This window comes from Phoca vitulina, unplaced genomic scaffold (assembly GCF_004348235.1).
Source record: "Phoca vitulina isolate PV1807 unplaced genomic scaffold, GSC_HSeal_1.0 scaffold9, whole genome shotgun sequence".
In the NCBI taxonomy this organism is placed as follows: Eukaryota; Metazoa; Chordata; class Mammalia; order Carnivora; family Phocidae; genus Phoca; species Phoca vitulina.
Genome location: NW_022589712.1, coordinates 19231939 through 19258603, shown reverse-complemented (window position 1 = coordinate 19258603; position 26665 = coordinate 19231939). Strand labels below are relative to the sequence as shown.

Here is a 26665-nt window from a genome sequence, read left to right as displayed (position 1 = left end):
CCACCATTTTGCACCAAAGACGTCTCAAGAATTCTTTCTTGGTCATCAGCTCTGGACCTCACCTCACCAAGCCTCACCTATATTCCAAAACCACATCAATTAGCATTTCCTAAAATCTCTGAAGGATTGAGCATGCTGACAAGTATCTCGTAGGATGTTTTATGAGCTTAGAGGTAGGACACAACATATTCCCATACATACTATTGTCCAAAACACCACCACAAAGTACCAGCCAAATTGCAAAGGATTGGGAAATGTAGGGAATGAGAAACAGGACTGGTGAGCCATCTGATCAATCTCTACCTATACGTAAAACCTTGAAACAGTTCTTTTTTTTTTTTTTTTAACAAAAGGGTTTTATTTATTTTTATTTATTTTTAAAGATTTTATTTATTTATTTGACAGAGAGAGACACACAGAGAGAGGGAACACAAGCAGGGGGAGTGGGAGAGGGAGAAGCAGGCTTCCCCTGGAGCAGGGAGCCCGATGCGGGGCTCAATCCCAGGACCCTGGATTCATGACCTGAGCCGAAGGCAGACGCTTAACAATTGAACCACTCAGGCGCCCCAAAACCTTGAAACAGTTCTAATTAGAAATGATAGAAATAGTACGTAAAGATATTCATTTTTTCATTTCATGTAAATAGATGACAGAGAGACAGGAGACCGATTTCCTATGTTACCCTGGCACTGTTTCAATTGCTGGAGATAGACGGAGTGAACAAAAAACCCACTGATCCTACTCCTGTGAAACTTACAAAGCCTACCTGTGGAAACACACAAGCACTGAAGGATTAGTGAGAGAACTGCCAAGTGCTATAAAAATGAAGCAGTATAAAAGGATGCAGAGAGGTAGCCATACTAGATAGGGTGTTCGAGAGAGTCCCTCCACCCCCGGCCCCAGAAGGTGAAATTTGAGAGAGACCTTTCACCTTCTTGTTGCTAAATTCAACATTTATTTGTTACTATTTCATTCTGTTGATCTATTGCAGCATTTGGATCTGCTGTGCATTCTCTAACTTAAAAAAAATGTTTTACTTGACTTCCAAAGCATAACCCTCTACTGTTTTATTCCTGTCACTGTTTCCTAACACTGCTATCATAAAATACCACAAACTTAGTGGCTTAAACAGTACAAAACTGTTATTGTGCAATTCTCGAGGTCCAAAGTCCAAAATGGGTCTCACTGAGCTAACACGAAGGTACCAGCAGGGCTGCGTTCCTCTCTAGAGGCTCACGGAGAGAATCCATTTCCTTGCCTTTTTCAGCTTCGAGAAGCTGCTCAGTCTCTTTGGCATGTGGCCTCCTCCTTCTGTCTTCAGAACCAGCAGTTTTGCATTTTTCTATTCAATCTTCTGGAGTCAAATCTCCCTCTGATGACTTCTGTCTCCTTCTTCTACTTTTGAGAACACTTATGACTGCATTGAACCCATGCAGACAATCCAGGATAAGCTCCCATCTCAAATACTTAAAGTTGTCTACAAACCCTCACTTGCCATGGAAGGTAACATATCCCCCAGTTCTGAGATTAGGGTGTGGATATATTGGCGGAGGTGGGGGGTGGCGGGAGAAGATGCATTATCCTGTCCACCACACTCACAGACTGCTTTTCTCAGTTTTCTTCCTACTCTTTCTGACTCTTCACATGGAGTATCAGGGCAGCTACACAGCTGTACTGATGGTTAGAATATTGAAATATTTTAATGTTGATTGTTGAGTAGCCTTAACAATAACCTTACCAATAACCTTGAGCCCCAGACATTTCTGCCTCCTGCCCTGAGCCCCTGACCTACCCTGAGGACCTCATATCCCTGATCCCACTACTCAAAGTAAATAATGTCTCGCATAACTAGAGGTCTTTGAGGATTGGTCAATGCTCCTTCCTTACCGGTTGTTAGGTATCTTGAATAGTCTTCCTGCGAGTGTCTATTCCTTAGGTATGGTCATTTTCTTGGTGATTTAATCCAGTCTTAAGACTTTAATATCATCTAAATGCTGATGACTCAGATTTTCACTTTTAGACTAATTCTTTTTCCCAAAGCCTCAGAATCCTATGCTGAACTATTCAACATCTCCGTAAACATGTGATAAACATTTAAAACACAGTTCATTCGGAAGTGAAACGCTGCTTTACTTCTTACCTCAGTTTTGCCCAATCCCATTGTCTTCTGTCTTACAGGAAACATCAATTCAATCTATTGGCTTTCTCTTAAAAACAGGGGACTCTCTTGCTGCCTCTACTGTTAACAACCTGGTCCAAATCACCATTAGCTTTTACCTGTTATTTCAGCGTCTTCTAAATTCTCTCTCGTTTCCTTTGGCCTTTTCTCAACATAGCAGCAAGAATGAATGATTACAAACTTTCCTGCTCAAAACTCTCCTGTGGCTTCCCTTCTCACCCAGGGAAACCAATGTCCTTCCTTTGGCTTAGATCACCTTTATAATCTCTGTATCTCCTGTCACCTCTCTGCAATTATCTCCTTTTACTTTCCCTCAGCCTCACTGATATCTTTATTCTTCAAATAAGCCAGGATGCTCTCTGCATCTGGAAGACTCTGCCTTTCTGTTTGTACTTGCCGTTCCCTGTTTCCAGAACAGTCTTTCCACAGATCCACATAGCTCGATCCTTTATGTTCTTTCACTATTGACTTAACTATTACCCTATTATGGAGTGCTTTCCTTAACCACTATATTAAAAATTGTGTACCTTAACACTTCAGTTCCCCCTTCCTATTTTATATTTCCTCCTAGCATTTTTCACTTTCTAATGCACTATATATTTTACTTAATTTATGCTGTGATTTATATCTCCTCCCACTAGAATATGAACTCTATAAAGGTAGAGATCTTAGTCTGGTTTGTTCACTGCTTATCCCAGGGTCTAGAGCAGGGGTCCAGTCACTCATAGTTAAAACTTGAAAAATTAAACAAGACACTGGTGCGCATGGGCTCATGCGCACGCGTGTGCTCTCTCTCAAATAAATAAATTAATTAAAAAAAATTAAATTAGACTTTAAAACATAATAATAAAGAAAAGGTAAAAGTCAAGGTTTAGAGATATGAAATTGTAATATGTTAATAATGAGTGTAGAAAACAAGTCCAACTTCTCTGTAGATAATTAGTGAAAATATATCACAAATTTTAAATATGCATGTATTTGGGTACTGTAAGTACTCTTATTAAAACCTATCCTAAGGAAAGAATTAATAGTGTATGCAAAGATTTGTCAATAAGGAAAGCTACCAAAGTCTTGTTTATAATAGTGAAAAAGGGGCGCCTGGGTGGCTCAGTCGGTTAATAGTGTGCCTTCAGCTCAGGTCATGATCCTGGGGTCCTGGGATTGAGCCCCGTGTTGGGCTCCCTGCTCAGGTGGGGAGTCTGCTTCTCCCTCTCCCTCTGCCTCTCTCCTGCTAGTGCTCTCTCTCTTTCTCTGTGCCAAATAAATAAATAAAGTCTTAAAAAAATATATAATAGTGAAAAAATTTTTAAATCAAAACCTTCAAATTTTTAAATATAGAAACTTAATTAAACAAAAGGAAGTGTATTTATACAATGGAACAGTATGGAATCATTAAATTTGTATTTAGATAAATTCTCATTGACATAGGAACTATTTGCAGTATACTGATAAATGGAAAGAAACAGCCTGTAATATGCTGAATGACGTTATTTTTGAAGAAGAAACGTATATCCTTGCATTAGTCTTACAGAATGGACAGTCGTTGACAATGTTAATGGAGCAGGCATGTCTCTCCTACTTATGTAATTTAAAAAAAATTTATTTTAAAATAATGATCACATAGCACTCTTATACTGGGAAAAGTCAAAATTATATTTGTACTGATCTTCAAAAAGCCATTAATATTATACGTGTAAAGGATTTTAAGCATGAATTGTATATAAATATTCCCCTTCATGGCATTTTATGTGTTTGTGATGAATGTCCTGCATTAGTAAGTAGGGCCTAAGGCTCAAAATTTATGAAATAATCTCTTTGGGTATTTTAGTTTTTTGAACCCTAACCTGTGGAAGCTGTCTGGCTACCGGTAAGACTATCGAAAAATGCCTTTAACGTGACTGCTGACAAGATCATTAAATTTATACCATGCAATGAATCTAATATTTTACCTCAGAGATTTGACTTACAACTAACCCACCTCCCTGCTCTGTCTCTAGGCAGTACTACTTTGGCAGTAATGTGCAACCTAGTTCCGTTGAGCAGAAGAAGGGGAAATTCCCAATCTGGCCAGAATGGAGCGAGGCTGACATAAACGCAGAGAAGTGGGACGCAGGCAAAGGTGGAAAAGAAAAGGACAAAACAGGAAAAAGCCCTCTATTTGTAAGTCTGCTTGAGTGTGACTAGAGTTCATCTTAGTCTTAAATTTTATAATAGAAGCAAATGAGCAAATGAGTAGAAAGCAACAGCTTGGAAGCTAAATAACTGAGAAAATATTTCATGATGCTATGACAAGAGATCGGAATTTAGGGTATACCAAGGTGAAAGAACTCAGAAACTCCATCCTTTCTGTTTGTACCCCAACATGGCTGTACTGAGTAAGGGAAAACCAAACCTACACCAATCCTACCAAATCCTGAGACCCAGTGTTGACAGGGTCAAGTTCATTTTGTACTTTGCCTGCCAGAAAGGAATGAAATCCTCCTCTCCGGAGGAAAACATCATTACCTAGCACTCATGTACATTTTTATATGCAACATATATCATACAATCAAAATTTACCACACCTGAAAAGAAAAAAGACTAAGTGGCTGAAAAACAAGAGGAAAAATTAAATAATAGAAATAGATCCACAGATGACTCTGATTTTGGAATTGTCAGATAAGGGACCTTAAAATAACTGGATTAATATTTGTAAGGGAAAAAAAAAAAAAAAAACGACATGAGGCAACCCCAGAAGTCTAGCGTGGCTCTTGGAAACTTCAGTCTATTGTTCAGGGACTCATTCTTTGATCATTTTGACTAGATGTTGGGATTGCCTTTGTCTTCATTCAGAGTATTCCAGTATCTTAAATATGCTCCAGATACACATAGACACTGTGTAAAGCTCAGACAGTACCCTCAAATATAACCCATTTCTCAGGTCACACTAACATTTGGATGAAAATATGATTACCATAAAAATCACAAAATGGTATTTACTTGACCCTGTCACTATTAACTCAGGTGAAATTTAGTACTCCTTTTTCTCAATACAGATAGTTTCTATTCCTACAGCATTGTTTTTGTACTCCCAGCACTTTTCATTTTCTGTAAGGACCACCCCCACGACCTAACTACCTTAGGAACTGTGAGAACTTTTACATAGTAGCTACTTGAAGTCTAATTTACTATACTGCTAGCATTTGAGAATAGACATTCGGATATCATTCTTCTTCCAGAGCTCACTAATTGACCCATACTAAGGGCTCAAAAATTAATAAATTAATTACATTCTTGGGCATTTATCTCAGAGAAATAGAAACTTATGTTCATATAAAAACTTGTAAGCTGTATGCAAAAATTTATAGCAGCTTTATTAAGTAATAGCCCTAAATTGGAAACAGCCCAAATGTCCTTCAATGGACAGATGGTAAACAAACAAATATCCATATCATGAAATGTTACTCAGCAATAAACAAGAACAAACTTTTGATACATGCAACCGCTTGAATGAATTGAATATCTAGGGAATTAGGCAGAGAGGGAAAAAAAAAATAATCCACAAGGTTACATGCTATATGATTCCATTCATACGACATTATTTTTTTTTGAAGATTTATTTATTTATTTATTTATTTATTTGAGAGAGAGAACATGCATGTGAAAGCAGAGGAAGGGGCAGAGGGAGAGCGAATGAGAATCTCAAGCAGACTCCCCGCTGAGCGCAGAGCCCAAAGCAGGGCTGGATCTCACTACCCCAAGATCATGACCTGAGCTGAAACCAAGAGTCAGATGCTTAACCAACTGAGCCACCCAGGTGCCCCTCATATAATATTATTGAAATGACAAAAAGAGACCAGATTAATGATTGCCAGGTGGTAGGGATTAAACAGGTGGTAAGGAGGTTGGAGGGTGGGCATGGCCATAAAAGGTCCTAGGAAGGATCCTCGTGCTGCTGGAACCATTCTTTATCATGCCTGTGTCAATGTAAGTATCTGGTTGTGAAATTGCACTGTGGTTTTGGAAGATTTTACCACTGGAGAAACTGAGTAAAGAGAACACAGGAACTCTCTTTATTATTTCACAGCATGAGGTGTGTATCTATAATTATCTCAAAATAACATGTTTAATTTTAAAAATTAATAAATGAAAGTCAGATCCAAGGTACAAATTTCATTGACATACGATTGTATTTATGATTTTTTAATCTTCTCTACTCAAGTTAAAAAAAAAACCATTATTTTCAGTGGAAAATATGTCCATATCTGGCCCATTCAAATTGTTTTCCTACCATACTTACCTCACATTACAAAGCAGCTCATGCTCGTTTGGACTGCTTCCTCTGCAATAAAATGTTACTCAACAACCGAGGTTTCGTTCATTAAATACAGTATTATTAACTTCACTATTCACCAAATACTCCATGAACTAGCTCTGAGAGCAATTACACAAATTGCTCTATAAATGTGTATTTATTGATCGAATCTATGCACTTACTAATTTCTATTAGGACTAAGTTGCTTTCATTGTTTTAGAACCGTATGGAGAAAAAAACTCAATATATTTTTTATATAGCATTTTTTTGAAGACCCTGAAGGAAAGATTGAATTACCACCATCGTTGAAAATTTATTCCTGGAAACGTCCACAGGATTTTTTAATTAATCGGGTAAGAAATATTTTCACTATCGAACAAAATACATGTTAGCTGTAGGTTATAATATCCTAGTTATGAAAATTCTCATTTTTAAAACAATGTGGGGTAAATTTTTCCCGTGGTATTCAGTAAGAAAAAGGAATTACTTTTTGGCATTTAATAGAAATAAATGTTTATCAGCATAGTTTAATATCACTTGTACTGGCTCCCAAGAGAATATTGAAATTTTGTTTAGAGTCTTGAGTTTTCTTCTTTTCTACATGATATCAAAGGAGAGCCTAAAATGTGTGGGAAGTTATTCTTTAATTTCTGACTGACAGAATTTCCCTTTACTGCTGCTTAGCAGGAACTTATGTGGCCCGAAGGTCTGTTTACTATAGTGTTTATTAGCATTAATTTTCTAGCCTAGGAGATTTGCACTTGGCTCTCTGCATTCCAGGTATTCTTGAAGCATTTTCCAAGGGCCATCTTCATTTCTGGACTCGATGCTCAGCAACTTGAATCACATTGACTGGGACATCACCAGAGAACATCCTTTTAAATAGCACTATGTATATGAAAACTTTAGATCCACTGGTCTGTCTTCTTAACAGCCATGTTAGTTTGAATATATTTGCTGTTTCCAAGGGCCTAATTATCACCAATCCCTTTTTTTCCTTTATGAATCTCCTATCATTTTCATTTAATGCATGGAAAACCAGTAGGCTACAATAATTATTTAGTGTTAATCAAATGGTTGTAAAGGAGCTGATTCTTCCGTTTATTATAGAATCCATTGAATCTCAGTTTCACACAAAGTGATTTTATTCCTAAAATTTTTAACCTTTATAAGCACTGCTACTATTGCAAGAAAATACAATTTATCCACCATATTTCCAATTACCGTTACTAGCTGAGAAAGATAATCCTAAATTCAAAGATATTTAGTAAAATGAAAAAATAAGGTATATTTCAACAGAATATTTATTGAATGCCTACTTGTAAGATATTTTAAATAAATCAGATGTATATGAACATGTCTTTAAATTACTTATAATGTTAGATAATATTGGCATGAAGAATATAAATTCTTCGGTGTTAATATAGTGCACTTAATAATAGCGTATTAGTAATAATATTCAGGCTCTGTGCAATGGCAGTGCAGAGTTTACGTTCCATGCAAATAAAGGATATTAAGTCCCTGAAGTGAGAGTGTTTCAAATGTGAATAAGTAGGAAAGTTTTACACCACCTTTTTCTTTTTAACATACCTTTCTTTTTACACCACCTTTTCTTTAACATAACATTCTGAGAGATAATACTTATAAGTAAATTCATCCATTGTTTTTTTTTTTTAAGATTTTATTTTTTATTTATTTGACAGAGAGAGACACAGCGAGAGAGGGAACACAAGCAGGGGGAGTGGGAGAGGGAGAAGCAGGCCTCCCCACTGAGCAGGGAGCCCGATGTGGGACTCCATCCCAGGACCCTGGGTTCATGACCTGAGCCGAAGGCAGACATTTAATGACTGAGCCACCGAGGCACCCCAAATTCATCCATTGTTGATGATGATGACACTTCTCCCTACCTTTATCGTAATGTTGCCGCCCATCTCAACACCTCTGTTCTGTGCTGACTTTTTCTCTTTATCTTGTGCACGGACTCCCCCTGAAGTATGGACCAGAACAGCCACAGCTGAAAGTCTAGCTAACTAGGATAGTCTTAGAATAATGTTTTTCAAGTTTTAATGTCTAGATCCATGGTGGTAAATACATTTTACATTGAAACTCATTAAATGTGGGCATATAGAAAGCTTAGACAAAAATTTAGCAAAACAATAATGACCTTTCTGTGTGAGATTTACTCTATTCTACTCTAAGCCAAAGATGAAGTCAGAGGACATGATTTAAGTCAGAGAGAAGCTAAATTATGAAAAAACTTAAAAGCCTGGACTTAAGATATCAGAATCAACATAGATTATACAACTGAGGAGGTTAATAAACCCTGACCACTGAGGGAATGATCAGATTTGTTTATTTCTGAGAATCAGGTATTGATGGTTCAGGTCCTTGAGTGATGATTATATTGAATAGATGTAAGATGTCCGGAGATGTATTCTGTCTCAAGTACAGGTATAGGGAATAGAGACCTCCGTAGAGACTGCTTTCTTAATATTTGCTGTCTTTTATACACCATCAGTTTCTATTTTATATTTGTTGACAGGCAAATATTAAATTTCACTCCTCAAATTTTAGTTATTCAATATTTATTTAATCCATAATCAATTTTAATGTTCGTTGGTACTTGCTGAAGAGTATGGGCATTTTATTTTTTTAGTTTTTAAAGATTTTATTTATATGACAGAGAGGGACACAGTGAGAGACGGAATGCAAGCAAGGGGAGTGGGAGAGGGAGAAAAAGGCTTCCCGCAGAGCAGGGAGCCCGATGCCGGGCTCAATCCCAGGACCCCGGGATCATGACCCGAGCCAAAGGCAGACACTTAACGACTGAGCCACCCAGGTGCCCCAAGTATGGGCATTTTAGAAGTGCAATTAGCCAAACCGAATTTAAAATATACGTTTTTGTATAAAATATTTTATATAATACATATATGTAACTTATTATGATCATAAATTATAAACTAAGAGTCAATTCAGGCCTTCAGGGTAGCTTGGAGTTAATTTTTCTCAGACATAAAGAAATATTTTATTGAGTTTTCAAGATGCTAGTTATACATGTGATTGAGAATAGTTGAAGGCATTAGTTTCCATGAAAATCTATTTTATTAATGAAAACCACATTTATGTTAATTTGATATGTTAAGTATATAAGCTCGATATGAATTGTAACAAATTTTTAAAAACTGTTATAAATCATATTTTCCCTTATCATGTTTATTCCTTAGTGGTCTAAATATATAAAAGCATCTTTAGATATATGCCAATTAAATAATGACCATCAGATGATTTTTTTAAGAGATAAGAGGATTTGAAATTGGGCAAGATTTTAAAAAGCTGTCATACCTAATATTTTTTATCAAAGGGATGAAGATATTTTTCCTGCTAGCATGTGTTAACTAAGCTTCAGGTTTAACTTGAAAGATTAATTTAAATTTCAAGTCATTTTTTAAACTCTCTGTGTGTGTATGCATGCTGAGATCATCTGCATATATTATATCTTACAACATTTCATTTGTATATGAAAATACTGTGTTTGATAGGCATTACATTATTAAGTGAATGTCACCCGTAGCTCTAACAGGGTTATCTTATGGAATAATGAGCTTTACTTATTTATTTTTTCTTTTAAGTCCTCTGGTTGTGAGAAATGAGATCAGGTTTGACTTGTTTATATCAAACGAAACTATATTTCCATTCAGCTACATTTCCTTTATTTTTCCTAAGGAGTAATATCTCTTTTTACATATATTTTTGATTTCAGGCTCCAGTAGTTGTGAAAAATGAAATCCTGTTTGACTTGTTTTCAGCAAATCAACATTTACTCTGCAGTGAGGTATGTAGGGAAGTTTTAACTGAAGCCTGATTGCAGAATACCTTCCAGGCTTGCTTAAAACAATTCCCAGACCGTCAATTTCAGTTCTCCCTTGCTCACCTCTAAGTTTTGGTATAACTCAGTATTTTATAAGCCAGACATTCAAAGAGGAAGAGAAGCCTCTTCAGTTGAGTTTAATGAGCAAACGGTGGGAAAATGTTAGCCGTTAGCATTGCCGTGCCCCTATTCTCCTGCCCTTAGACCCAGCGTAGCTGGGATCCCACGATCTGGGTATTTCTCCTCTTGATGCACGTGCCTAGCAATTGACATGAAGTTGCTTGGAACTTGCTCTGCATGATGCTCAAGGGCAGGGTGTCCTGATGTTTGACATGCTAATGCAGGGAAAATCTCACCTAAACACCTCCACCGAAATTTCTACCCTGGATTTTCTCCATCAGAAGTAGACCTGTTCCACTCCCCTAAGGCGGTTATATCAGAAGCAGGGCATTTTTTAAAAAATTATTTTCTCCCAGAAAAAAATTCTGACCCAGTCAGAATTAATAGTCATTATTGATTCTGACCAATATTAAAGTCAAAACATTTCTTTCTTCAACCAGGATATACTGATTAGTATAATGTTATCTCTGAATTGTTTTATACTTTATATTTTAGTCTAAAATATGCTTATTTTATGATCCAAAGCATGCACAGACTTCAACTTTTCATTTTTTAAGGAAGTATAAAATATTCTATAGCAAAATTCCCAGATATACATACAGGAAGATACTTGATTTACCTTTCTTTTTCAACTAAACTAAACCTGAAGAAATGTCCTAGATAATGTAAATTAAGGAAAACATAAATCTTATAAGGTTAGTCTCAAGTATTTAATCTTCTTATAAACCAGGCAGTGAAATACGAGATGATTATTTCAGAAAATCCGGTAATACTAAGGGTAATGTCTTTACTTAAAACCCACTGTGACCCAGAGATTTTTTTATACATTGTTTCTATTCCCTATAAAATGCTGGAAAATAGATAGCATAATCTGCATTTTACAGACTGCATTACATAAACTGCAATTTAGAGATGGTGAAATGACATGCCCCAGAGCAGAAGGATCTGAAGGAAGATTCAAATCCTGGTCCCTGTTTCGGCTCTGAAGCTTAACTCCCCACTGCGCCTTGCAGCCTGTTGAAAACTCTGCAAGTGGGAATTTTACTTAGAGCACTTCTGCACCTGCAGATTGGCATATGAAATATGAGACTTAGAGGATATTTAAACGTGTGTGCAATTTTAATTCTTTCTCATATCGCATTCCTCGTCTAGCTGATCCTATTGACATAAAAGAGATCATTTTCTTCTCAAACTTCTCAACCTTTACAGAGGGGTAGCTTAATAATTTATAAAAAGTTAATTCCAAAATAAAATCACCCCAGCTCTCAGAAGCATTCATTCTCTCTCTCTCTCTCTTTCTGTGTCTCAAACACACACACACACACACACAGCTGAAATGAAGGTCAATGTCAAATGAAGGTCAATGTCAAATGGAGGTCAATGTCAAACCACCGACAGTTTACTCTGGAAACAGCTCTTAGCTGAGTGTTTAATGTTAATTCTTTTTAGCCGGTATTGTGACTATATTTCCTGACAACAAAGACAAGAACTATGACTTTATTCTATAAGGTCAGAAATCAAAATGTGGAGCACATTACATGTAGAATTTAATATGAAAAAGTAGATTGGAAGTAGGTTTTCGACTGGTTTCCCGCCTAAATTACAGTACCAACAACGGAAGAGCAACTGATTAACACTAATGGCTTTTGTCTCTAGCTGATGAGATGGATTATCAGTGAAATCTATGCAGTGTGGAAGATATTCAATGGAGCTACTTTGAACAATTACTTGAAAGGGAATACAGGGGAACCTCCTCCTCTCAGCTGGAAGCCCTGGGAACACATCTACTCTCTGTGCAAGGCTGTGAAAGGTCACATGCCTTTATTCAATAACTATGGAAAGTATGTCGTGAAACTTTACTGGATGGTAAGTTCACATTCATGCACATTAAAATTCGTCTGTCCTTCATATTGAAATATATTTGTCTTTTTTTTTTTTTAAAGATTTTTATTTATTTATTTGAGAGAGAGAGAATGAGAGAGAGCACATGAGAGGGGGGAGGGTCAGAGGGAGAAGCAGACTCCCTGCCGAGCAGGGAGCCCGATGCAGGACTCGATCCAGGGACTCCAGGATCATGACCTGAGCTGAAGGCAGTTGCTTAACCAACTGAGCCACCCAGGCGCCCCTGAAATATATTTGTCTTACACGCTGTCACCCAGGCTAATACAAGATCATGCAGTTTATATAGGACATCAACTGTGCCATCACTGGGAAGATATGTCCTACACATGTAATTTGGGATCAATAACAAACATCGTTGTTTGTCCTGAGACCCCAATCTCACATGCTTTTTACAATGGTGTTGCTTGGACCATAGAGGGGTGGTCCTCTGCTATCTCTGTCCTCTCAGGAGGTTGGGCTGGGTGGGCACGTGGATGCCTGGGGCTCTCTTACTTCCTCCTTTCTCTGTGGTGTGGGATGGGGTCTTGAGCAGAGGGAGTGCTTGAGCATGGTGCATTCTTTCTCTCCTGGTATTTGCTGCTCCTGAGGGGCCTGGTCCCACCCAGTCTTTGCCCTAAACTTGAGATTTGTACTCATGTTAACAAATCTTACCTTGACAAAAAGTTTTTGCTTCTGCCTGAAAGGGAGTAAATGGGACAGTAGAAATAGAGAATTAAAAATCCCCTAGTTAATAAGGCAAAGTAGGCTCACACCACATTTAGCAACAGTAGACTATGAAACACCTTTGAGTTTTTGTTGGTGGAACGGTCTTTCTAAAGGCCCAGACTCATAGGCAGGGCCAGCTACATGATTTGCAGAGCCCTTTGTTAAAAAATTATTAGGAATGTCAATATGGTGATAGCAGCACTTAAAAAAAAAAAAAAGCATAGGGTCCTTCTACGTGTGAGTGTACCGGCTGTACGCCCAGGAAGCTGGTCCTGGTCGCTAAGGAAGAATGTTCTCGAACGTTGGAGGATGTGGGGAAGTGTGAAAAGTTGATCAACCCATTCTGTATTTCTAAAGAACATGACTCTCCCCAGTGGGCCAGAGTCATCCATCTTTCCTGGGATGGGGAATGCTGAAAGGCCAGCACTTAGGAATTAATGGGATCATTACAGCAGGAAGGTAAAAGTGAAGAAGGTAATATTGGCCTCTGATCTCTAAAATAGGATTTTTGGTGTTTTGATGTTCACTGCAAGACAATGGACTTTGAAAGTCAAAACTTTGCGAGGAGAGAAAATGACCTCCTAAATGTCTTTATCTTCCTTGGTTACAGGAGGCAGATTTGGCAGACAAGAGTTCAAAGTTTTAATGTGCACCAAGGAGTGAGAGTGAGGATATGGTGTTAAGAAGGTGGATGCACCTCTGCGTATGTGGTTACGGTTGAGGGATTACAGAGCGAAGGCAAACATGGGAAGAGTGAGGAGGCCAGATGCCTGGGTCTTTGCCCCTCCCCCATTTTTCACACATTTGCTTACACTTGAGGTGGGAGTGAGTTCAAAATTATTAAGTATTACAAAGCACCATCAGTGGAATATTAACCAGCCCTGTAAGTTTCTCTTTCTCTGCTTCCTGACATCTTTCCTTCTTCGCAAATTTCCTTTTGGACAGAGGGGCAACATTTATTAACACTTCATTCCATTTTACAAAGAAACTGTGATTTATTTCTCTTTAACTGTACTGATTTCTCATAAGCCCAAACCCACTTGGATTCAGAATTAAAAAAAAATATTTACTCCAATTTGAAATTTCATTCTGAACCCATCATTTAAGGAGTCTAGATAGGTAGCCCTGGGGAAAAGAGGGGCCTGATGTCCAGTGGCTTCTTCTGGTTCCTCACTGGTCTCACCTGAGGAATGGCTTGTGGGGACTGCTGCTAAGCTGTTGAGCACTGAGATACAACATGTTCCAGATGAATTATTTTTGTAGGCAATTTGTTGGTGCTCGTGGCTGAAGTGCAAGGCCATATTCTTGCTCACTGAGACTGAGAGAAAGCTTTACTGGCTCTCGGCATTTCTAGATCCACTTATTGATCCCCATGGACCCTTCAGGGTCCCGTGCACACAGAGACCACATCCTTCAAGATAGTAGACACCAAACCATGCCATGGAATGAATACGGATGAAGATAAAATACGGTAATTATGTAGACGAACCTAGCAAAAGTCCTGACGAGGAGTAGATTTTCAACACTATTAGTATCTTACCTTCTTTCATGTATTCCTTCCTTCTCTCTTTCCCATTGCTACTACCTTCCACTATGAAAGCCATCGCACCAGATCCTTCCTCTTTCCACCTCTCCCTAGAGCCAGGGGAAAAGCATGTGATCAGCTTACCCGGTGCTTACTTGCCCAACAACCCCGTTCTTATGTGAGGATGTGAAGATGGAGGGGACACACAGAGATGGTGGCAAGGCTGTGTCCCCTGCTCCTGCAACATGGCCTTGCTGTGTGTCCTTTGCCAAACGTGCTTAGTTCCTGCCAAGTTCTGATGCACGGTGCTCTAGCATCCCATCAAATCTGTACATCCCTTATATACCTCTTGAATTGCCTATATTTTGCCTACTTATAAAACAGGTTATTTAAAGTTTTGTTATGGAGTTGCAAGTGTTCTCTTGTATGTTGCAGATAACCACATAATGTGGGGTAGAAGTGCTTTGAAATTTGTCTTTTAACCTTACATCTTCCACCCAACTGAGACTTGTAATTTTTATGTAGTTGATTATGTCATTATTTTTCTTTACTGAATCTAAGACGTACATGTTATTTAAAGTTAGATATCACTATCTTGGGGTGCCTGGGTGGCTCATTCATTAAGCGTCTGCCTTCGGCTCAGGTCATGGTCCCAGGGTCTGGGATCGAGCCCCACATCGGGCTCCCGGGTCTGCAGGAAGCCTGCATCTCCCTCTCCCACTCCCCATGCTTGTGTTCCCTCTCTTGCTGTGTCTCTCTCTGTCAAATAAATAAATAAAATCTTTTAAAAAAAATAGATATCACTATCTCAAGAATATAAAAAATATTTCCCCTTATTTTATCTACTATTTTAGGCTTTAAAAAAAAATATTTGGGCCTTTGATTTGTTTATCTACTGCAAGAAATAAAGACCTGGTTTATTTTTATTCTAAGTCTCAGCTAATTGCCCTAGGATTATATATTGAATGTTGCACCTTTTATCCACTAATTTAAAAAACTACTTTGATCATACACCACATTCTAACATGGACTTGTCTTTGTTTCTGGACTCGATTTCCTTCTGCTATTTTTCTTGTCCTTTTTTGTTTGTTTGAGAGAGTGTGTTTGGGAGGAGGGGCAAAGGAAGAGGATGAGAGAGAATCCCAAGCAGGCTCCACACCCAGTGCAGAGCCTGACTCGGGGCCTGATCCCACAATCCTCAGATCATGACCTGAGCCGAAATCAGAGTTGGACACTCAACCGACTGAGCCACCAGGTGCCCCTTTTCTTGTCCTTTTTAAATACCATATTGCTTCGGTTGTTATGAAATTTATTGTTTGTTTTTATTTTTTAGAACAAGATCAGCCTAATATTCTTTTGCTTCAATATTTTCTTGGCATACATGCTTTTTGAATAAACATTTTTATTGGTATTTATCTTTGAACACATTTATAATTATGTATCCTTTATTCTCTCTATAAAAGTGTTTAGTGCTTATCATCCTGCTACACCTTCTCCTCTCTTGAGTATTTTATTTTGATTCATCTTTCATTCAGCTGGAATATGCATTCCAGAATTTTATTCGTTTGGAATATATATATTGCATATTTTGGGTAATTTTAAATATTGAGGTCTATTTTCCTTTATATATTGATTGTTATATGAATGATAATCTGCTTACATATGGAATAGTTGGATAATACTTTTTTGTTTTCGAACACAACAGCCAATGCCTGAGTATCTTCTGGTTTTAGTGTTAAAAACACCCATTCTGAGGCCTTTACTCTACACCATATCTGAAACCCTAACACTTTATCTCACTTGTCCCTGCTTCATTTTTCTCCAGAGCACTGGGTATGGAGCATCCCATGCCCCAGCCTCTTAGTGAATTCATTAGTATATGTAAAAATAGATAAGAAGCTATTGCCCTCTAGATGCTTTCCTTATTCAGGCATTTTGCTTCAATGTATATTTCTTACATTCATATATTGGTCCTACCTACAGGGTTTTATTTTTTGTTATTGAAGTATAGAAGACACACAAGTTACATTAGTTTCAGGTATATAACATAGCATTCAGTAAGTGTATATATACATTATGCTATGCTCATCTGTCACCATTCACTGGTCCTAAAACCATTGACTATATTCCCCATGCTGTATCTTTTATTCTCATGACTTATTCTTTCCATAACTGGAAGCCTGTATCTCCCACTCCCCTTCACCCATTTTGCCCATCCTCCCATCCTCCCACTTCCTCCCCTCTAGCAACCACCAGTTTGTTCTCTGTAGGTATGGGTCTCTTCCTGCTTTTTGTTTATGTGTTATTTTATTCATTTATTTTTTTTAGATCCTATGTATAAGTGAAATCACATGGTATTTGTCTTTCTCTGACCGACTTATTTCACTTAGCATAATACCCTCTAAGTCCATCCATGTTGTCACAAATGGCAAGATCTCATTCTTTTTTTATGGCTGAGTAATATTCCTGTGTGTGTATGTGTGTGTGTGTATCCCACATCTTCTTTATGTATTCATATATCGATGGACACTGGGTTGTTTCTATATCTTGGCTATTGTAAATAACGCTGCAATAAACATAGGGGTGCATATATCTTTTCAAATTAGTGTTTTAGTTTTCTTTGTTTTTCTAGTAGTGGAATTACTGGATCATGTAGCATTTCTATTTTTAATTTTTTGAGGAACCTCCATACTGTTTTCCACAGAGGCTGCACCAATTTACATTCCCACCAACAGTGCACAAGGGTTTCTTTTTCTCCATATCCTCTCCAACACATGCTATTTCTTCTCTTTTTTATTCTAGCCATTCTGCCATATGTAAAGTGACATTTCATTTTGGTTTTGGTTTGCATTTGGTTTAGCATCTTTTCATGTGTCTGTTGACCTGTATGTATGCTTTGGAAAAATGTCTATTTAGATTCCCTGTCAATTTTTAATTGGAATATTTGTTTTTTGGTATTGACTCATATAAATCCTTTATATATCTTGAATATTACCTCATTTTATATATCATTTGTAACTATCTCCTTCCATTCAATATGTTGTCTTTTTTATGACTTTGTCTGCTGTGCAAAGCTTTTTATTTTGGTGTAGTCCCATAGTTTATTTTTGCTTCTGTCTCACTTGCCTTAGGGGACATATCTAGAAAAATGTTTCTACAGCTGATATCAGAGAAATTTTTTTTTTTTAAGATTTTATTTATTTGACAGAGAGAGAGAGAGGCAGGAGAGAGGGAACACAAGCAGGGGGAGTGGGAGAGGGAGAAGCAGGCTTCCCACTAAGCAGGGAGCCTGATGCGGGGCTCGATCCCAGGACCCTGGGATCATGACCTGAGCCGAAGACCGACGCTTAACAACTGAGCCACCCAGGCGCCCCTGATATCAGAGAAATTACTGCCTATGTTTTCTTCTGGAAGTTTTATAAATTCAGGTCTCACATTTAATCCATGTTGAGGCCTTTCATCCATTTAGAGTTTATTTTTGTGTACGGTGTAAGAAAGTGATCCCATGTCATTCTTTTGCGTGTAGTTGTCCAGTTTTCCCAGCACCATACAATTAACTGACCATATAAACATGGGTTTATTTCTGGGCTCTCTTTTCTGTTTCATTGCCAGTAACATACTTTTTTGACTACTAAGGATTGTAGTATACCTGAAATCTGGGATTGTGATGCCTCCAGTTTTGTTCTTCTTTCTCAAGATTGTTTTGGCTATTTTGGGTCTTTTGTGGTTCCCTACAAATTTTACTATTATTTGTTCTAGTTCTGTGAAAAGTGTTGTTGGTATTTTGATAGGGATTGCATTGACTGTAGATTGCTTTGGGTAAGAAGGACATTTTAACAAAATTAATTCTTCTAATCCATGAGCATGGACTATCTTTCCATTTGTTTGTATCATTTTCAATTTCTTTCATCAATATTTTAAAGTTTTCAGAGTATAGGTCTTCACCTCCCTCGTTAAGTTTATTCCTAGGTATTTTATTCTTTTTGGTGTAATTGTAAATGGGATTGTTGTCTTAATTTCTCTTTCTGCTACTTCATTGTGAGTGTATAGAAACACACTGATTTTTATATATTAATTTTGTATCCTGCAAGTTTACTGAATTTATTCATTATTTCTAATAGTTTTGTAGTGAAGTTTTTAGGCTTTTCTATGTATAGTATCATGTAATCTGCAAATACAACCTCCAGTTCCTTTTGTAAGGTAAATACACAAGCCAGGTTATAATACTCTCCTGCTAGTTTTCCCCTACTTTGGTCTATTCTTTAAAATTGGAATTGTAGTCCTTGAAAGGATATAGAATACTGATAGCAGTGATAATAGACAGATAGATGCAATTTTTACAGGGCAAAAAACAAGGACTTTGCTGTCTCAGAGACCGCATTCATATGCTAGAGAGATGGTACCTGGTTTTCTGGTTGGTAGAAATTTGTTCTCTCAGGGCTAGGGGCAAAAATTTTTACCTGTTTCTACCTAATTCCCAGGTGGTCAACATCTGTGTGCATGACAGGTGCAATAAAGAATTAGAATAAATTCTTTCTGACAAGATAAACACTTTTTTTCTTTTTAAAAATCTCTTTCTAGACATACACAATTTAATTTTTGATTTTTCCTTCTAATTCTAGTTCAGTATTTATATGTCTGTCCTTTGTTTTTCACTTCAAATATTTAAGAAACATATTCATAACAAAAGTTCTGTTACCTTCTACTGCTTAATACAGTATAAGGAGCTGGACACATCTCGGTTCTACATTATTTTCCTTCCCATGTCACATCTCCTACACTTTGAGTCTTCTTCCCCTTCTTGTTTTTTTTTTTTCTTTTTTGACTCCAATTTCTTGACGCTTTCTTACCTTTTTGTTATTGCACATTGATTTTCCTTCTCTGCCTTATTTCATATATATATTCTCCCCCTTTCCTGCTGTCCCTCCAAACATTTATCTTAATCATTCTTTGAAGTCAAACCAACCTGTCAGAAACTCTCCGCCTGACATTTAAGTTGCAGATTTTTACACCAGCTATCATTTTTCCCATAAAAGTATTTCTACTATTTCCAGTTTGGATTCTAAGGACCTAGCATCAAGGTTCTTTGACATCAGTCAGACAAACATTTGTTGAGTAGCATAAAGAACAGTGTTATAAAACAGAGAAGTTCCTCTCTTCGTTCACCTGGAAGTGATATTACCGCTCCTGGGGCCACCTGCAGCCGGGTCAGGTACTTTCCGATAATTATACATATTTTGTTAATTTCATCTTGACATTTAGATTATGACCAGTGTTTTACCAATACCAATTCTGTAAAATAGCATCTTTGTGTATATATTTTTGCCCACTTATAGGACTATTTTTTCTGGGATTTCTACATGTGGAATTATTCAATTATATACAAACTCTTAATTTTTATAAGTATATCCAAGTTACTCTTACATTTTAAGTTGTGTGCAACTTACATTTGATATAATTGGGATTTAAGTCTGTCATTTTATTATTTGTATACTCTGTTACTTCTGTTATTTACTTATTTTTTTGGTATCTGTTTCCCTTTTCCTGTGTGTTTCTTGAACATTCTTTGGGATTCCATTTTGAGTTATCTCTAGTGTTTAGTATATCTCTATGTATTACTTTTTTTTCTAGTGGTTGCTCTAGGGATTAAAATATACATACTTAGCTTATCACAGTCCAGTAATAGCAGCATTTTGCCACTTAGATTGGAATATAGATACTTTACCACCATTTGGGCCCCTCTATCCACCTCCCTTTATAGCATAGCTGTCTAGATATTTTCTTTATACATATTCAGAACCTGCTCATAAATGTTGCTTTTAAATGTCAAATATAATTTTTACAGCTCAAGAGACAAAGAATACTTTATTGTATTTAGCCATACATACGTTTATATTTTTCTTTGCTCTTTCTTCATTTCTGATGTCTTAAGATTTCTTCCATTTCCTTTTTTTTTTAAGAATTTCCTTTCAACATCATTTTTGGGGCCAGTCTTCTGGTAATAAATTATCTTAACTTTTTTTTTTTGTCTGAAAAAAATTTTTTTAAAGGTTTATTTATTTCAGTGAGCGAGAGTTCAAGGGGGAGGGGAGAGAGAAGAAGGAGAGAGAAGCTCAAGCAGATTCCATGCTGAACACAGAACACGACTTGGGGCTAGATCTCACGACCCTGAGGTCAGACGTGAGATGAAACCAAGAGTCAGACACTTAACCGACTGGGCCACCCAAGTGCCCCTTGTCTGAAAATGTTTTATTTCACCCTTATTCCTAATGGATATTTTCACTAATACAGTGTTGTGGGTTGGCAGGCCTTTTTTCTCAGCATTGACAACTAGTTAGATATTTCCTTCTGGCTTCTGTGGTTTCTGAAGAGCAATCCGGTGTTCTTTTCTCACTAGCTGTTTTAAGGCTTTTTTCTTTGTCTCGGATTTTCAGAAGTTTGAATGTGATGTGTCTGGGTGTAGATTTCTTTGAGATTATCCTCTTTGGAATATTCTCAGCTCCCTGAAACTGTAGAGTCATGTCTTATGACAAATTTGGAAAGTTTTCAGCCATTATTCATTTAAATATTTTTTCAGCCCCCCATTCCTTTTTTTCTCATTTCTGGGGACTCCGATGACATGCATGTTATATCTTCATTCATTGTCTCACAGATCTTTGAGGTTCGTATCATTTAAAAAGATCTACTTTTCCTTGTTATTCATAATTTCTATTGAACTAACTTCCAGTTCACTAATTTCTTTACCATTTGCATCCTGTTTTGATCTTTCCCTATGAAGGTTTTGTTTGTTTAAGCTCAAAATTTCTGGTTGTTTCCTCTTTGATATTTTTTATTTGTTTCAAGAGTATTCATAATTGCTTCCTGGAGCATTTTTATGACATCAGCTTTAAATTTCTTAACTAAAAATTCCAAATTCCCTGTCCTTTTGGCATTGTGGTCTGTTGACTGTATTTTCTCATTGAAATTTAGATATTCCTGGTTTTTGCATGATGAGTAATTTTGGACAGTTTCCTGGACATTTTTAGTGTTCTGTTTTGTGACTGTTTTCTAATTAAATTTTTTATTTTAGCACGTAGTCAACCTGTTTAGATTCAGAGTACACACCCTGGCTCACTTCTGTGGGCTGTGTTTCAAATGTTAATTTAGTGTACAAAGCCTGTGCAATGCTACTTGGCTCTGCCACTCTTGTTTGTTATCCAGATGATAAGACTCCGTCCGCAGTATCCTGAGCACCCCCTGAGGAAGCGAAGTGTACCGCCTCATTCCTGCCTGGGTAGAGTGTGGAAATAAGGGGTCCTCCAACAGGCTCTACTAATGCAGAAAGCACTTCCTCTTTACTGCAGGAGGAAGATGGGAGTCCTAGTTCTGCCCACTGACTCCACTGGGGAGAGAAACCACCTTGTTTACTTGAGGATAGGCCCAGAAGTCCACCTTCAGGCCCTGTATGGAAGGGGCACCACCTGTTATTGTGGTGAAGGTGGGGGGAGTGCAGTCAGGGCTCTATCCTCTCTATATAATTATGCTCATTCAGGTATTTGCTCAAATCTCTGTCCCTGATCTTTTGTAATTGTGGTTGATGTGATTAATTAAAAAGCATTTTTTATTATCCCTTTAGCATAGTCATAGGAGGAAGAGGATATAAATTTATGTAGCCATTTAGTTATCTTGACCTAGAATTCAAGTGTGGGAGGTATTGAAATTTGAACACGACTGCATTCTAAAGTAACTTGGTAATTTATATTTATATTAATAAAGGAGGCATCCTTCTTCATAAGCATGCTAAGTAATAAAACATTTTGGTAGTCATTTAAACTTACGTGGTGTTAACACAGTAAACTCAGTAAAAACTGCCCAATATACGTCATTTACATGCAGTTAAAAAAAAGTTGTAAAAATATTTCAGTATTCTATGGTAAGGACTAAAATAAATAAATTCAATGTTCTATGATGACATCTCATATATAATACTTATATTATATATTTATATATTATATTATATATTTATATCTAATATATTTTTTTAAGATTTTATTTATTTGAGAGAGAGAATGAGCACGAGTGAGGGGGTGAGGCAGAGGGAGAGAAACAAGCAGACTGCCCTCTGAGCAGGGAGCCCGACATGTGGCTCCCAGGACCCTGAGATCATGACCTGAGCCGAAGGAAAAAACCCTTAACCGACAGAACCACCCAGGTGCCCCTGTATATATAATATTTAATTTCTTCATAAACTTTAAGGAAGCAACCCAACCCACATATTAATATCAAAGAATCATAAAAATTCCTAAGAAAATTGTTATGTCTAGTTAAATGATGTTTTAGATATGTAGTATTGAACACTTATCCCAGTTATTTTTCATAATAGCTTTTTTGGGATGCAATCACATACCATGCAGTTCGTCTATTTAGACCTTACATTAGTAATCAAGCATTCTCAATTGAAATATGTTATTGGTCAGCTGGAAGCAGATGATTGTTATTGAAATGGTTTAACTTAAGTTCCTATGTCGGCTTAAAACTTTTCCTTCATAGGGATCTGTTGGTTCCTTCCAAAACTTTTTTTTGAGAATTAAAGTGTAGAAAGGGAACTGTTATTATTAGTTTTTTTATTGTGGTAAAATACACATGATGTAATATTTAGCATTTGACCATTAAAAATATACAATTCAGAGGCATTACATATTTTTACAAGGTTGTACAACCATCAAGACTATCTCCTTCTACAACTTTTTCATCATCCCAAACAGAAACTCTGTATGTACCTATTAAATGGTAATTTTTCATCCCCCTCTTCTCCCAGTCCCTGGTAACCTTTATCATGCCTTTTTTCTCTGCAAATTTGCTTTTTTCCAGATATGTCATATAAGTAGAAGTATACAATATTTGTCCTTTTGTGTCTGACTTATTTCTTTGGGTATTCTTTTGGGTCATATCATTTGAAATTAGAAGAGAGAGTGGCTAAACACCTGTGCCTTAACCCTGTCTTGCCCTATCTCCTCTCTTAGGGAAGAAAGAAAGACATGCAACCACTAAAGAAGGCAATATGAGTTCAGAGTTACATGTGCCATGCAAAGAAACCATGTTTCATCCTATTGCTCCTATCTACTTGGGAAAAGTAGACTGTTCTTTGAATCTTTAGTTCAGATGTTACCTTCTTGTGAAGATTTCCACAACCAATATTTGTCACACCTTCTTTTCTAGTCCTAGAACACTTTGAAAATATTATGTTTGATATTGTTTGCATATATATCTTCCCTCACTAGACTGTAAGCAGTGCAATGGGTTAGGCCATGTGTTTTGCAGATCTTTAAGTTCACAATGTTTGCATTACTGCTGAAAATATTTCTTGGGCAAAAGAATAAATCCATGATAAAATTTTGCATGTAAAACCAAAATTTAAAAAAATATAGTTTTTTGACTTCATAATCATTAGTGTTATCATTTGTCTTAAACTTTTAATTGTGAAGTAATATGTATACGGGAAAATATATCATGATTTTATTAAATAAAGTATTAATTAACTTCATGTTAAGAATTAGATCTTCAATTAGGATTAGAAGCAATCTGGTAATTGGAAGCTTAATATCACTGAGTCTAGCAGGATAAATAATAATTACTTATATTTGGAGAATTTATGTTATGACTATATTGAGTTATTTAATTATGGCCAAACTTATCCATGGCTGTATAATGTTTTGGTTCTGCTATTTGAAACACTTTAATTGACTACATTATGTAGGATAGGGCACCCAAGAATGTGTTTACAAGACGTCAGAAATAGTGACACTGTTGATATAGATAGGGATGTTCTGACATTAAATAAAACAATCAACTCAAATTCTGAGCCACAGTAGTATTGAAAACCAGTATGCCAGGCTTTTAGATGTAAGAAGCTAAGGTAAAATTAAAAAACAGTAAAGAGTCACATCAGTGCTGTACAATAATGGATGAGAGAAAATAATGTAAGTCACTGATGCATTCCTTTCTTCTCCTGTTTAGGGTTGCTGGAGAAAGATAACTATTGATGACTTTCTGCCTTTTGATGAAGACAACAATCTTTTGCTTCCAGCCACAACCTATGAATTTGAACTCTGGCCAATGCTTCTGTGTAAAGCTATCATTAAACTGGCAAATATTGAGTATGTAGAAGGAAGAATGATCACTCACTTATATAAAAACAAAAAGACAAACGACAAACAGCTATACATCTATCACAAGATATATTGCAAGATATATTGCATATCTTTATTTTTTTAAATCAATTTAAAGGAGTTTTCTTTCCAAACAATGTAAATGTTCTGATATAAAAATGAATATGCCAAAACCACTAATTTGAAATATTGGGTTAGCCAGCAATAAGACAATATTCTCCCAAGAGAAAATACTCAAAAATTATTCTATATCCAATGCTTTCTTAGGATGAATGGCAAGTAATCATGAAAAGTAATGTTTCAGCTTAGTGTGAGAAAGAAGTTGTTTTGTAGGGGGAAATATTGGTTCATCTAAATGCCAAATAATATATCCTGGAATCCAGTTCAAGTTTTCGTTCTGTATATGCAGCAATAATTTACTAATCTTGAAAACCTGAACTCTTCCGAGGGATGTCAATATGTTCCTCATATTTTTGGTAACATTGGTCCCTTTTAATACATTCGTGATGAAAACTACTCATATTTGCTTCAATACTCTTGTGAAATCTGCTTGCGTCTTCCATTCCTGCATGTCTTGTGCATCAACGTATATGAGACGTGTCTGCCGTGTTCATTCTCTTGGCTTCCACCTATGGAGACCCTAGGTCAATCCATCCCCACCCTAGCCATGCAAAAATAGTTTAGATGCTTAAGTTGCAAAGGCGTGGCAACTTCGTATCATTGCTCAGTGGGAGAATTCTCACATACACTGCACTGGCTTGAATTTGATACCCTTCACCTTCCTGCAGGGTGTGACAGCACCTCATTCTCAATGGAAAACCCACATGCTCTAACAGAGACCACTTTAGCCCTTGTCTCAAAGCTCAGCCTCCTTCCCTTCAGGAAACACACCCTTGTCCATCAGAAGCCAGCTCTGCTTTTTGTGGATTTTCTTTTGTCTCCCCTTCTTTTTTTTTTCCAAGGCTACACAACAAAACCAGCTACTCCTACCACCATCCTTGTCATCTCTCTTTTCTCTCACCAACCCTCAATTTTCTGTTTGGAATTTGTTTCACCCAGCTCACAACTCTTAATTTCAATGATTTTTTAAAAAGAACTTAGCCCAGATCTTTTTAGGTAGCTGAATAGTACTAAGTATTCATACTGGTGACAGCTATGTTTGTTTTGAAAGAAAATAACATTCCTCTTGTTCCTAATTCTCAGACTTAACTTGAAGTTCTGAGAATTAGAGCTGAATTAATATCAGTGAAGTGTTAAACCTGTGACCTGGAAAATTGGAGTGGCATTTTGTCTTTCTTAAAGCTACAGTTCTGTAGAATTTTATAGCAACCTAAGAAATAAGATTATTGTTATTTTAAAAAATAGATAAATCTAGCATGGAAATAAAGGACCAGACTAAATGTAAGACATTTCTGAGGCTTTCTAGTGTACACCTAAACTGTGTGGTACAATTTATGTTTGTCTATACATTTTTTCTCAGGTTTTATAGTATATAGCAATTATTTTCATATGAGTTTTAGCTTTCTACATTAACAATTAATATGTAGTAATTATGTCAATATCATTGTGAGCTATGCAAAGGAAGGAACATTATCTTTATGAAGTTTGCACAGTTGCTTCCTAAATAAGATTATCCACAGAGGAGTTTAGACTAGACTGTGAACTACTCCAAGAGATTTTTGTTATTTGTGACATATGTAGACACATCAAAATTCATAATCTATAAACAGCAAACCAATGTAAGTTTATAAATGATAGAGCATGTGACTAAGATTGTAAGATTTCTTTCTGAAAAAGGACACATATGGTCAATACCATCAATCACCCCTGTTGGCACATGGTGGACTGAAGTTGTGACCCCTGGCCGCAATAGGGGTACGACATTTATGTGTGTTAATGTAAATAGACTAATCACTTCAGAAAA

The 26665-nt window shown here is 36.7% G+C and overlaps 1 protein-coding gene across 1 annotated transcript in view; it reads left to right on the top strand.

The window, feature by feature from the left end:
* Window positions 1-26665, top strand: part of ADGB (androglobin) — a 156310-nt gene that overhangs the window by 20979 nt on the left and 108666 nt on the right. The window contains 5 exon segments of the mRNA XM_032407707.1: window positions 4177-4339; window positions 6734-6826; window positions 10234-10305; window positions 12118-12327; window positions 24590-24729. Coding sequence (XP_032263598.1) covers window positions 4177-4339; window positions 6734-6826; window positions 10234-10305; window positions 12118-12327; window positions 24590-24729 — 678 coding nt within the window.